Source organism: Microcebus murinus, chromosome 18, assembly GCF_040939455.1.
Source record: "Microcebus murinus isolate Inina chromosome 18, M.murinus_Inina_mat1.0, whole genome shotgun sequence".
Taxonomy (NCBI): Eukaryota; Metazoa; Chordata; class Mammalia; order Primates; family Cheirogaleidae; genus Microcebus; species Microcebus murinus.
Genome location: NC_134121.1, coordinates 21932258 through 21945161, shown reverse-complemented (window position 1 = coordinate 21945161; position 12904 = coordinate 21932258). Strand labels below are relative to the sequence as shown.

At 59.3% G+C, this 12904-nt stretch overlaps 1 protein-coding gene across 12 annotated transcripts in view; it reads right to left on the bottom strand.

The window, feature by feature from the left end:
- Positions 1–12904, bottom strand: part of MYO18A (myosin XVIIIA) — a 97265-nt gene that overhangs the window by 14543 nt on the left and 69818 nt on the right. For all 12 annotated transcript variants that reach the window (XM_012740733.3, XM_075994299.1, XM_012740734.3 and 9 more), the window contains 16 exons: positions 10508–10636; positions 9679–9822; positions 9281–9370; positions 9056–9175; positions 8737–8848; positions 8178–8305; positions 7746–7900; positions 6051–6174; positions 5763–5963; positions 5077–5187; positions 4494–4598; positions 4054–4200; positions 3526–3639; positions 2038–2154; positions 1762–1845; positions 1196–1333 (listed from right to left, as the gene is read on the bottom strand). In XM_012740733.3, coding sequence (XP_012596187.3) covers positions 1196–1333; positions 1762–1845; positions 2038–2154; positions 3526–3639; positions 4054–4200; positions 4494–4598; positions 5077–5187; positions 5763–5963; positions 6051–6174; positions 7746–7900; positions 8178–8305; positions 8737–8848; positions 9056–9175; positions 9281–9370; positions 9679–9822; positions 10508–10636 — 2019 coding nt within the window. The remainder of the gene's footprint in view (positions 1–1195; positions 1334–1761; positions 1846–2037; positions 2155–3525; positions 3640–4053; positions 4201–4493; positions 4599–5076; positions 5188–5762; positions 5964–6050; positions 6175–7745; positions 7901–8177; positions 8306–8736; positions 8849–9055; positions 9176–9280; positions 9371–9678; positions 9823–10507; positions 10637–12904) is intronic.

The window sequence follows — 12904 nt, the reverse complement described above, 5'->3', positions numbered from 1 at the left end:
GCAACCTACTTAACCCTTCCTGGATGTAAAATAGGGAATCAAAATATCACCCACTGCCTGGGGGTGTGGTGGGCAGAAAATGAACTATTAGCTTCCTCTACATCTCTCTAGCTCTGCTGAGGACTGCGACCCCCTCCTGGGATGTTTGGTCACACTGTCTCCCTAGGTTGAGGTGACTAATGCCCACCTCTTTCCATCCCTGCCTAAGTGCCTGCTCCATGGACTGAGGAGCTGATGAGGGTGGCAGGGATGTGGCTCAGCAGCCACCCTTGAGACCGCGGTTCCCAGGCAGAGCTGACGGTGCTCAGACCATTGTCTGTAACTCAAGAGGAGCAACTTAAACATAAGGTGGAAGGGGCGCAAACCCAGAGAAAGTATTCTGCTGTCTTCCCTCTCGCTATCTGCTCTGCCAGGGAAGGAGGGGCTGGACAACACTGGCTTCAGAAGAGGAGAAGAAGGAGGTCTGAATTTGGGGTATGGAGATTCCAGTTGGAAGGAGGGATAAAAAGAGAAGAAAAGAGGTGAACAAAAAAGGGAGAAGGTCAACACTAAAGAAGCTATTAGATACATATTCTAAACATTCAAAAAAAAAAAAAGAAAAGGAGAAGGGTTAAAGGAAAGAGACTGGAAAATGAAGGGAGAGGAGGATGGAACGGAGAGAAAGGAAGAAATGGGAAGAGGGTGGGAAAGAGGAATGAGATTAGGGGGAGAAAATATGCAGGGAGAAAAAAGACTAGTAACAGAAGAGAGAAAAAGCAGAGACAGGAAGGGGAGGAAGAAGTGGGGAAAAGGAATAAGACAGGGAGGGGAGGAAGAGAGAGGAGGGAGACAAGAGAACAGACTTCAGCCCTCACAGGAGTGGCGCCATCCGCTGCATATTTATGACCCTGCCTGAGAGCCGGGTGAGGGGACGGCGGGGGGAGCTCGCGGTGGAGGAAAATATGAAGACGAAAAGCTAAGCTGCTCTGGTCCCCTGGCAGCGCGCAGGCACGGAGGCAGCATGTAAAGCAGGCCGGCGCCACGGCACCCAGAGAGCAGGCCAGGCGGGCGGGAGGGGAGCACCCGCCCTTCAGCTGGCCCGGCAGCCTGGCAGGGGCCTCCGAGGACCGTCCCTGGGCCTGCCCGGCCCTGCCGCGCATGCGCATGCGTGGCTCCAGCCGCAGGGGCAGCTCTGCCCAGCAGAAGTGCGACCCACCTCCAGCCGCTTCACTTGGGTCCTTTCGAACTCCAGGCGCGTCTCCAGCTCCCGGATCTTAGCCTCCTGCCTGCTCACCAGGGACTTGTCCACCATGGACTGCTCCAGGAACTCCACCTGGCTCTGCAGGGCTTGTAGCTGAGGAGTTGGGAGAAGAAAGAGAAGAATGACCCGAGCCCCGGGAGGGAGGGGACCGAGTCTGGGGGGGAGGGGGCAACATCACCATGGTGACCAGGAGGCTGGGGACGGGTGCACAGGGGAGGAAGGAAGGATGGGCCGGGAGCCAAAGGCATCCCCCACCTGCCCCAGTGCTTGGCACAGACCTGCCCTTCGGAGAGAAAGGAGAAAGCTAAGGACCAGCGAGGGAATAGAAATGGGAAATAAGGCAGCCGAAGCCAAAATGTCTGCTGCGGAGATATGGCTCCAAGCCTGGCTCTTTCTACCAGTTTGCTCTGTGCATGACTGACGGCAGAGGGAAGCGCCTTCTCTGCTGTGAACTGGGGGGTTCCCCCCCATGTGCAGTGACCCCGACCCCCCTCTCTGCTGGGAGAGCCCCTGGTCCCCACCTTCTCCTGCAGCTCCTGCTTCTCCTTGTTGGCTTCTTCTAGCTGAGCCTGGAAGTCATTCATCTGAGCCAGGTCCCGGGAGGCCTGGACAGGGGCGAGAGCATCAGAGGCAGGATCCCCCACAAACCCCAGCCCAGCGCAGCCCACACGGAGTGCAGGGCACCCAGGGTCCCGCACCGCCTCCCCCCCCCAAACAAGTGGCCGCGCCAGGGACCCATGAGGAGGCCCCGAGGACAGTGACTGTGCAGGGTGTGGTGGGCGCTGCTGGCAGGGTACCTGCGCCACGGCAGCCTTGTGCTTCTTCATCAGCTCATTCATGTCTTCCTGATCCTCTTCCAGTCGGTTCTGGATCTCATTCTTCTCACGCTGAAGGCGGCTCAGCTGCTCCTCCAGCTGGAGGGAGGCAAAGACAGATCAGAGGGCCGCAGGCTGGTGTGCGTGAAGGCTCCAAGTGGCAGGTCCAAACCTCCTCTGTGCCACGTCCAATGGGGGGCAGGTGGAGGTAGGGGAGGCGATGATGGTGTTGAGTCCCCACCCCCAGAGTAGGTTCCAGGACCAGTGATGTTCGGGGAAGTGCCGGTCATGCCCTGGGCCAGGGAGATGAGGGAAGGGGCTGTCTTTGCAGTGCAGGCAGATCCTGGGCCTCTGGGCTGAATGACAGCTGCTTTCTGGCAGCTTTTTTGAGGCTAACGAGAAGGCAGAAGAGGTCTGCCCAGAACAATGACCCGACGTCCTGGCACTATCAGCCCAGGCCCTGACCTGCCTGTACTCTGCCCCTTCAGGCCCCAGGGAAGGACCCCTCACATCAGCGAAGCTCCCCTGGCTTGGATTCTCATTTCCCCTAGGACTGCCCACTCCCTGGGCGTCCAGCCCCCACCGCCAGTCCCCGCCTGGGGGGAGGGGAAGAGACAGCCAACAGCGGCTTCAGGAAATGAATGAATCTATTAGCCTGTAATTCCAAACCAAAATGACTGCGTTGGCTCCTTCTCTGCCCCATCCATCTTGTTACTGGGCTGTGGGGAGCTGGGGAAGCCTCCGCCAAGAAATTTATTAACTCGGATTTAAATAAAATGGTAATTTTATAACAGCCTTTTTTAACACAATTAAGGAATTTGAATTACTCACCTGAAAACTGCTGAGGAACACAAATGTCATGGGGATAAATCAAGCCCGTGAGATTGGCATCTCTCAGCAGCCAGGTGACAGGCCAGGGGGCCACGAAGCCAACAGCCAAGCCCGGCCTCCTCCCTGCCCCACTCCCTGCCCAAGGAGGGACCGGTGGTGGCCGCATCCCAGTAATGAATTCTCTGCCGGTGGATGGGATGGATGGGCCATGGGAGAGGTGGGGAATTAAAAGGGAGGCATTAAATAAGAGCTCTAATTAGCTGCCGCTTGGGCTTGTCAGTGGGCTGGGCAGGGGAAGGGGAGGGAATCTGAGCCATCCCATCCTCTTATCGGTGCTTCCGCTAATCTCCAGGCACCTGTTTACATCCCTCAGCCACATTAGCTGCCTTTATTTATGGTGCTGGGGCCTGCGGCCAAGCTCCCACAGGCAGGTGGTTAAACAGGGAGATGGGCCCTTGCCACTCCTCCTCGCCCGCCCCTCCCCTAGGCCTCTGCTCTAGTGGGCAGGGGCAGGGAGGGCTGCTCTCCCTGCAGAAAGACCAGGCATCGAGGGCCCTGTTTGGGGTAAAGGGAGCCATGGTGGCAGCTCTGTTCTCACTCAGTCCCCTGAGCCCTGCCCTGCACCCCCTGGGCCCTCACCGCTGTCTTGGCTTTGGCGATGTCATCAATCTGCAGGTGCAGGTCTTCGATCTCCACCTCCATTGCTTTCCGCGCTTTCACGGCTGCCGCACAGGTGAACTCGGACTCCTCCAGCTGGACACAGAGCCACCACCCCAGGGAGAGGTGTCAGCCACTCCCTGGGGGCAGGAGGGCTGTGCAGGGTGCTCGCAGGGGAGAGGGAGCCCAGATGCTCTCCTTCTCCTCATCCATCCATGTCAGCCCCAGGGCCCGGCCGTGCTGTGGTACACGTGTGGGCCTCTCCTCTCCACGACAGGGATGGTTACCAGGACACAAGGCCCGCCCACACCACCCTGGGGCTTGGGAGTCAGACCACGCAGCGTACACGGGCCCTGGGCAGTCTGGCTGCTGCAAGTGGCTTCTCCCCCTTTCCTGCCACCTTCCTTCCCGAGGACTCAAGAGCCACTGAGCAGAGCAATAGGGAGAGGAGGAGAACTGAAAAAACAAGCCCCGTGACCCTGGACAGCAGCTTCCTCTCTGCGCACACACCTGGTTCTTGAGCTGCGCGATCTCCCTCTTGCTGGGCGCGCTGTTCTTCAGGTGGTCCAGCATGAGCTGCGCGTCCGCCAGCAGCGCTTTCGTGCGCTTCAGGTCTTTCCGCAGCCGCTTCTCGGACTCAAAGTCCCGCTGGTTCACCTGGGTTGGCACCAGCAATCGGGGGTCGGGGCTCCACCATGGGGCTTCCTCTTGTTGTCCCCAAGCCCCCTCCTCACCCCTCCTCATTATGAGGGTCCCCAGTGAGCAAGGACACAGGAAGTCCAGGATCATACTGGCCAACAAGAAAGGCCTGGGTGTGCCCATGTATGGTGATGTCCATCCCCCCCGCCCCCGGCCACAAGGAGGACAATGGGTTCGTCATGGCATCCCCACCTCACTGCCCACCCCATTCTCCCCTCTTGGGCCACATGGGGCAGAGCGTCCCTGCCCACCTGGTCGCTGAGCGTCGAGAGCTTGCCCTCCAGCTCCCGCTTCTCTCGAAGCACCTTCTGCTTGTCCTCATACTCTTCCTCCAGCTGCACTTCCATTTGTTTTAACTGGAGTACCGTGGGGACAGAGACGCGTCAGTCCCTTTAGTGTCTGGTGCCAGGGAGTCCCCTTCCCTTCCGGGTCCCCCGCCCGGGGAAAACAGTGGGGCAGGACTGAGCATGATGGCCCTGGACGGGTCAGAACCTGAGTTCTGAGTTCCCAGGGTGTCAAAGCAGCTTGGGAGGGAGAGGAGGGATGGCAGGCCGTGCACGGTAGCCACCAGAGCAGCACAGCACAGGAGGCAAATTGGCTGTTGCTTGGCACAGAAGACAGGGAACATCAGTTCCTCAAGGGACCAAGCTTCTCTACAGACTCTAAGCCAACACATCCCAGCCAATGCCAGGATCCCAAGAGGAGATTCCTGATCCGGAACAGCAGTGGAAGACCATGTGGCTAAGGCAGGGAAACAGAAAGCTAAGCTTGCTTTAAAACAGCCACAGGGGAACAGGCATTTATGCCAGACAGGTAAGTGCCCAGCCGCCTTACCTTCTTCTGACACGACTGCCGGGCCTCCTCCACCTCCTCATCCCGACTCTCCATCTCCTTGGAATGGGTCTGTCTCATCCGCTCCATCTCCATCTCTAGACGCAGCTTGGCCTGGAGGAGATTGGAGTAGGGACTGGGTTCCTTTCCCAGTGGCGCCTGTCCCCTGCCCTTGCCACACAGCTCTCCCGAGGCTCTGGAGCCAAGAACGCCTCTGCTCGCCGGTTCCCTTTGCTTGCATCTTGCTCCACGGCAGCCAGCTTCTGCAGAGAAGCTGGACGCCCTGACTAGGTGTCTGGCACAGGCCCAGAGAGGGGCTGCCGGGGGTTGGGACGATGCTGCAACTGCTCGGTTTGGCCTGCAGGCTCTAGCTCCTGAGCTGACCGGGTGGCTCAGTGGCAGGCGGGGTGGGCACGTGGCCTCTGGCTGCTGTGCATACGAAACCTCTCACTACTGGGGCTCAATCAGATTTGTTTCCGTGGAAAGCTCTATGACAGCTTAATTGTCTTCACACTGGGGCTGGCACAGAGCAGGTGCTCACTCACATTTTGTGAGTAGGTGAACGTGTGAACAAATGAATGAAGGGAGGTGGGACCTTGCCCTCCCCCGGCCCACAGCCTGGGCTGGCTGTGGGGATAGGGAGGTCCCCTGCTGCACCTTGCCCCTCCCTTGGCCAAGCCCTCCAGCACCTGCTCCAGCATCTGGATGGTCCCCGCCTGCTCATCCAGCTCCTCTTCCTGGTCCTTGACCTTGGCCTCCAGGTCCCGGAGCTGTTTCTTGACCTTGGCCAGAGAGGCCTCGTCCTTGGACTCTTGGGAAGAAATGTCCTGGAGCTCAGCCTCTAGAGAGACGACCTTCTGGGTGAACCCTGCAATGTCCATGTCTTTTTCCTAGAGTGAAAGAGAAGATGAAGTTGGTGTGTGGGTGGCCCCAGCCTAGGAAGGGGGGCAGGTATGGACGGGGGCAGCCCCACCCACCTCCAGCTGCTGCTTCAGGCTGAAAGCCTCGGCGAGGAGCACGTCCTTCTCCCGCTGCAGCTTCTCCTTCTGCAGCTTCTCCCGCTGGGCCTCGTCGTGGGCCTGTGAGAGCTCACTGTCAAACCTGCGAGGGGGTGTGGCGGCTCCATCAGACAGCGCGGAATCTGGGTCCCCAGCACACAGACACTGCCAGGAGGTGGTGCCACCGATATGGACAGGACACAAGCAGGGTGGACGGACTCAGGCAGTCCTAACTTGGGGCCAGTGGCCAGGTGGAGGCGACACTCAGAAGGGGTTACAGGTCAAGCCAGTCTGGGACAGGGAGTGCCTCATTGAGGGAGCCCTTTCACCAAGTGTGCCTCCGGGGGACCCGCAGACTGCTTCCGGGAAGAGGCGGACAGGCCTTCCTCTGGAGTTAAATCTCCACATTTTCAGTGTCAACTGGAATGGGCAGAAATGGACGTCCCGCCTCATCTACCTCACTTTCCACAGTTCAGTTCGACAACTGTAGGCGGAGATGCTGGCTCCAGCCCTCACCTCCAGGCCCCAGCCTTTGGCCAGGACCACCTGTCCCAGCAGGACACCCATGCCGGGCTGGAGCTGGCATTCCCCCATGTCCAGCTGGCAGCGTGCTTCCACGGGCACATGGCCGGCCGCCTCCGTCACTCTCACTCCTTCCTTCCCGGCCTTCCGTTTCCCTCCCAGTGACTAGCTAAGGAGCAAACTGATGAAGTTCCTAACACCTTCCTTGAATAGCTAATCAAGTTCCTGCCGAAAGTGAACAGCTCCCCCCTACCCATCCTAACATAAAAAAAAAAAAAACCTAAAGAAACTCTGGCTGGCTGAAACCTAATATGTTGCCGGCGGGGAGTGTGACAACACAGTCACTAAGCTGAGCTGGCACCGTCATGGAGTGCTCAGAAGGGGGTCCTGCTAAGGGTGCCAGCCTGTGGGTGCAGGGGTAGGGTCGGGGTAGAGATAAGGAGGAGGGAAGTGGATGGTCACGGTGCAGAAGGGAGGAACAAAAATCTTCCCACTTCCCTCGCTCTCCTCGGGACGCCAGTGAGTCTGGGAGGCCGGGGGTCACCCAGGGGCCCTGGAAAGGCTCCGTACTGCACCCACACACGCGGGGTGGTGGGTGTGAGGCTGCCCCTTCACAAAGGCAACTGGGGCCCCCACTGGGAAGCCCTTCCCCTGCAGAGGGGTGACGGGTGCCGCTCCTGCTCCCTGGGGCACCCCGCTGTTCCCAGGGCTTGTGGGTTCCTCAGTGTTGCTAATAAAGGCGTCCCATTCCCATCCCCAGCCAGGGAAATTAATTTAGATTGGATTTTCTCCTGTGAGGGCCACCCCCCTCCTTTGTGTCATTACCATAATGAGATGGAAGTGGCACGGTAGTTTAACGACATTAGTCAGGAGAGTGTGTTTGTGTAGCTGAGGCAAGCGAGAGAGACGCAGAGCTGGGGGCGCCTGGCTGGGCCCGGGACGGGGTGACAGGTGCACAGTGGGGAAGCACCTCCTGGAGCGGAGTCCTGAGCAGGCCCTCGGTAGGGTCCGTGCTCCAGGACAAGTGACCAGGCAGGCAAGGCCCCCGGCCAAATTCAGGTCCTCCCTTCTTCTCTGTAGGGTAAAAGGAGGGAGCCCTGTCTGTGGCTGCTCTAGAAGGTTCCCTGAGTCCCGGGCAGGAGGCCCACCCACCTCCTCTGCTTCTTCTCCAGCTCGTGGTTGCGGACCTGCTGGCCCTCCAGGTGCAGCTTGGTGTCCTGCAGTTCGGCCGTCAGCCGCTGGCACTTCTTCTTGAGCTGCTGCAGAGCCCGCTGGCTCTCCTCACTGTCTGCCTGCAGGTCCCCGAGCTAGAGGTCAAGGGGCGCAGGGCAGCAGCCACGAGACGTCCGGAAGCATTGGTGGAGAAGGTGGGGAGAGAGAGGTGGGTGAATTGAGGGGAAGACCCAGCAGTGAGGGAAGGAGTCAAGGTCACCCAGGGAACCTAAGAAGCTCCGTTTGTTTGCCCCTGGTTATTTCTATGCTGAGAGGATAACATGCCAGCCTATGCCAGCCTCCCCTCCTTCTCCTTGCCTGCCTCCCGTCCGCTGGGCAGACACATCGTTCCCAGCCCCTCCCCAGCCTCACCCGCCGCTCCAGCTGCCTCTTGTTCTGCTGCTCCACCTCCAGCTTGTCCTCAAACTCCTGCTGGAGCCGCTTCTTGGTGAAGTCCACCTCCCGCATGGCGCGCTCGTACTTTAGCCGCCACTCACCGCCTGTGGGGTTGGGGACAGACAAGGGAGGACAGAGGTGCTGTGAGTTCCCAGAAAGGGCGGCGGAGGAGGAGGATCCGGCAGGGAGGAGCAGGTGGGGTCAGCCAGAGGGCTCAGAAAGCTCTCTGCCACGGTGGCTTCTTCCCACGAGCCGGGAGAAGACTAGAGGGAGATGTCACTACATGTGCTGTCCTCTCCCTGGGAACTGCCAGGACCATGCCCCTGGACGTTGTCACTATTATGGTGGTTATGGCTGCACCTGATAATCCCCCGCATTTACTGGCTCCTCTGCTTTCTCATCTACTTATTTCACTCTGGTCTTACACCAGCCCTACGGAGGGGAGACAGGCCTGGACGAGAGGCCCGATTACTGAGGGCTGGGGCATCGGGGCTTGCCCCAGCCTGGGGGCAAGCTGCTCGGGCCTCAGACCCACCCGCGTCATCGTCATCCACTTCCCCGTTGATCTCCGCTGCCCGGATGAGACGGGCCTCCATCACCTCCATCTCCATCACCTCCATCTGCTTCTTCAGTGCATCGTACTGGGTCTGCAGGAGAGGGCTCATGAGCCGTGCCGCTCCCCTCACCCTGTGCCACCCGCTCCCCTAACCACGCAGACCATGGCCACAGGCTTACCCAGGGCAGACGGGGGTGCGGGGCTGGGGCGAAGATGCCAACTATCTTTGGGGGGAGCAGATGGGCACTAGGCTGTGGCAGTCACCAGCCTGCTGTCCTCACCCAGGCCCTGCCCTCACCTGCAGCTCCTTCATCTCCTTCTCGGCCCGGAGCCTCTCCGCCGTCTCCGCGTCCAGCAGCTGGGAGGCGGACTCTCCCGTGTTACGTTCATCCGTCAGCTCCGATGTCAGCTCCGAGATCTGGGGTGGAAGGGAGGGAGGAACCACTCTTTGAAGTGCCTGCCTCACTCAGCCACAACACCAGGGGCCTGGTCACCCTGCAACGGTGGGCCAGGAGTCACTCACCCTGGTCTCCAGCCGGTCACTGTTGAGCCGCAGCTCGTTCCGCTCCTTCTCCACCTTCTCAAGCTTGCTCCGCAGCTGCTGGATCTCCTCCTAGCATGAGCAAAGACGCAGAGTGAGCCCGAGGCACTGCGAGGGGGACGTCCCCCACAGGAGAGCCACTGCCTCCTGGGGCGCCTGTCCCCAGATCCCCACCCCGCACGCTGAGGATGCCCGAGATGTTATCCCAAGAGGCTGCCCAGGGGCTCAGCCAGCACTCCAGAGGGACATCTTCTGTTTAATGGGCACAGTTCATGGAACCAGCTCTCTGGCCTAAACTAAGGAGCACTTGGAAGCCCAAGACAGGCCGGCAAGGCTCTTGCGCTTATGGATTCCCTCCGAGAACCCAGGCTGCAACCTACGTCTTTGTTCCGGATCTGCTCCTCGGACAGCTGCACTTCGATGAGGGGCCTCACGGTGGTGAAGAGCTTCCACCAGGGCCAGTCCTTCACCCCTTTGTTCTTCTTGATGTTCTTCTGCACACAGCGAATGGCCAGGTCCTGGATCTGTAGTTGGGGTGGGGTCGTGCACAAAGGGCTCTCTGTCACCATGGCCACACTCAGCCAAGGACCCTCCCCCGACTAGCACAGCTCCTGAGGCTGCCCCTTTGGCCCCCTGACCCCAAGCCACACACCTCCCATGCTCCCCCTTGCCCCAGGCTCCCTATATCCCTCAGAGGGTGGAGCCCAGAGGCTGGCGGGGAGCACTGTGCTGGGCACTCACCACTCCGCCATCATTAGGAATAATTTCATCTGCTTTATTTGCTGCCTGATTATTTCCAGCACCCTGGCCTAGCCGTGCTATAAAACCTAATCTTGCTGAAACACAAGAGGCGGCAGTGCTGGCTGTTTTATGGACTTGCTAATAAGAAAAGGAGTCACTGACACAGCTCCTTAATCTTCATGGAGCAGCCTGTGATCCAGAGCCCACCTTTGCCTGGGCCCTGCTTCCCCCCACCGCCCCTCAACACAGCCCCCGACCATGCCAGCACCAGGGAGCTGCCCGTTCCCCACCCTGGCCCAGCGTCTGTGCCTGGGAGCTTCCTACCTCTTCTCCCCCAGATAATAGCTCGTAGACTTGAGACCAGCTTCCTGCCCCTCCAAGTTCCCTGAGCACCCCCCCAACCCCAGGAACTCAGCTGTGCCCATCTAGGCTGGGGAGGGGAGGGAGGCGGTGGCCCTAGAGCAGCACCTTTCTCTTCTTGAAGTGCTGGCGGGCAAGGTAGCCCCTGCAGGCTGCCTGGAACAGGGTTAGGTTTCTGCTGGTTTGTTCGTCCCGCTGCTCCTCCAGCCGAGCCAAGGTGCCAGCCCGGAAGAACACCTGTGGAAGAGCAGGCCAGGTGAGGCAGGACTCTGGGCCGGGGAAGGAGGGGTGGGAGCTGCAGAACAAGCAGCGCACAGAAAACCCACAGGCCAGGGAGCGCAGCCCTCGCCTGGGAAGAGCCTGAAAATCCAACCTGGAAATGCAATTGTCAGGAGGGAGGGCAGGGAGGAGCAGGAAGAGGCCCAGGGAAGGCTGGAGGAGAAGGGCCCAGCTGGGGGCCGGGGGAGGTTAGGGCAGCAGAGGAGCAAGGTGGGAAACTGAACTTCAAAGAGAGATGAAAGGAGAGGGACGCCAAAGGGAAGACACCTGGGGCAAGGAAGGAAATGGAGCAGCCACTGGTCACACAGGGAGAGGATGCTCTTCAGCAGGGTCTGTGGTGGCCCTGCCCCCAGGACTGCCAGCAACGGGGTCAGTGTCCCCTGAGCCTCCAGCCCACTGTACAGTCCCCTCTCAGGTGACGTGGAGGGTGGCAGGTGTCTGCTTAGCTCCAGGGAGCGGCTCGCAGAGGAAGGGGAGAGGAAAAGAAGGGGGCAGTCAGCAGCAGCTCCGCCGTCTCCGCCCCTGCCTTGAGTTTCATCTCAGAGGCCTCCTCTTTCATGTGCCAACACCCCCACCTGCACACACCCAGGTTTCACCTGGTGAAGAAGCCAGTGAGGTGGGCGGAGGTTGGCCCAGCCAAGGGACCTGTCATACAGGTTTGGGGGCTGGAGGGCAGACCAACGTGTGAGGAGCCAGCTGACACCCCCACACCGGCTGCCCTGAAATGGGCAGGCAGAAGTTGCCCTACTAAGAGGAGTGTGTGCTGGGAATGGCCAGGTGAAAAAAATACATCAGTATCCTTGAGAGGGCAGAGACAGTGAGGTGTCTGCCTACCTCCACCTGAACACAGAACACAGAAAATTCCTTTTAGCGGGTGCAAGGAGAAGACGTGAAGTCTAGGGGTTATGTAAATGTACTCAGAGCCAATAGGGACAGGATTCCAAGGCCCCCCTGCAGGGAAGAAGTGAGGGGAGGGACTAAACTTTCTGCTGAGAAAGCTTTGCCTCTGGCAACTTCATGGAAACCTAGTGCCCTGAGGCTGGCCTTGGAATAAAACCAGCTCAGTCCTTTGTGACACTTTGCTGAATCCCACAAGTATAGCTCTGTGAGCTCTCCCATGGGTCTCAGGCTCTACCTGAGCTTCAATTTCCCATAATGTGTGAGCCTGAAACTCCACTGGGGGCAGGGACTATTCAAATGGCCCTGGAGCGGGGCAAACATGCTTGGCCAGCACACAGAGCTATGTGACCACAGCAGAAGTGAGATGCCACAGTCCCCACAGGGGATGGGGAATGGCCCAAAAACACAATAAGAAGAGAAAGAATGGTCTAGAGGCTACAGCACTGAGCCTCACACCTCTCCTGAACATTTGTGGGGTTCAGGGGCCTTTGGAGTATTGGGTGAAAGCTCAGGGGCATCTCCTCCCCCAAATGCCCATTCATACAAATTTTACAATGTTGAGAGGTTCTCAGGCCCCTAAAGTCCTTGCCTAAACCCTCTGGGTCCTGTGGGTCAGACGGAGACCCTCTCCTCTGAAGCAATGTGACAAACACACAGGGAATCTCACTCACCACCCAGCGCCAACAAGAGCCCAGAAGGCCAGAGCTTTCTTTCCCAAACCAGAGGTGAGCAAATACCCACTGTGGCCCCAGCTCTCCTTGAGCGAGAACGGGCCGCAGGGCTCGCCTGGGCTCTCGGGATGACTTAGGACGGCGGAGGGCCTGAGACGGCAGCTGGGAAGGGGACCCGCCTGGACAGGCCCTCTCCTGCCCAAGATAGGCCTGGGAACCTGGGAATCGGCTGGAGGAGGCACCACGCCCAGCGTCAGCTCTGCCTGCTGGAGGGGCAGGAGGCGGTGGAGAGGCCAGGGGTGAGCGAACCTAGGGAGAGACCACCGGGCTGGAGAAAATCCCCGACTGCCAGGCAGGAGGCCCATCAGGCAGCCCCTGGGCTTAAATAATCTGGGGGGAGGGGAAGAGAGAAAGGAGGTGAGCCAGACACAGAGGTAGACAAAGCAGAGACCAAAACCAGAAAATGACACAAAGAGGGTGGGACCACAACAGGCACAGAGAATAGGAGAGAAACAGAAAGAAACAGAACCAGAGACCAAAGAACAGACACAAGCAAGGACTGCTGGGGCCGATAGGAAAAGGGAAAACCAGGGACAGCAGAGACAAAGCTGGAAGACACAAAGATGCAGTGATGGAAAGGGATTCGCAGCGAGAC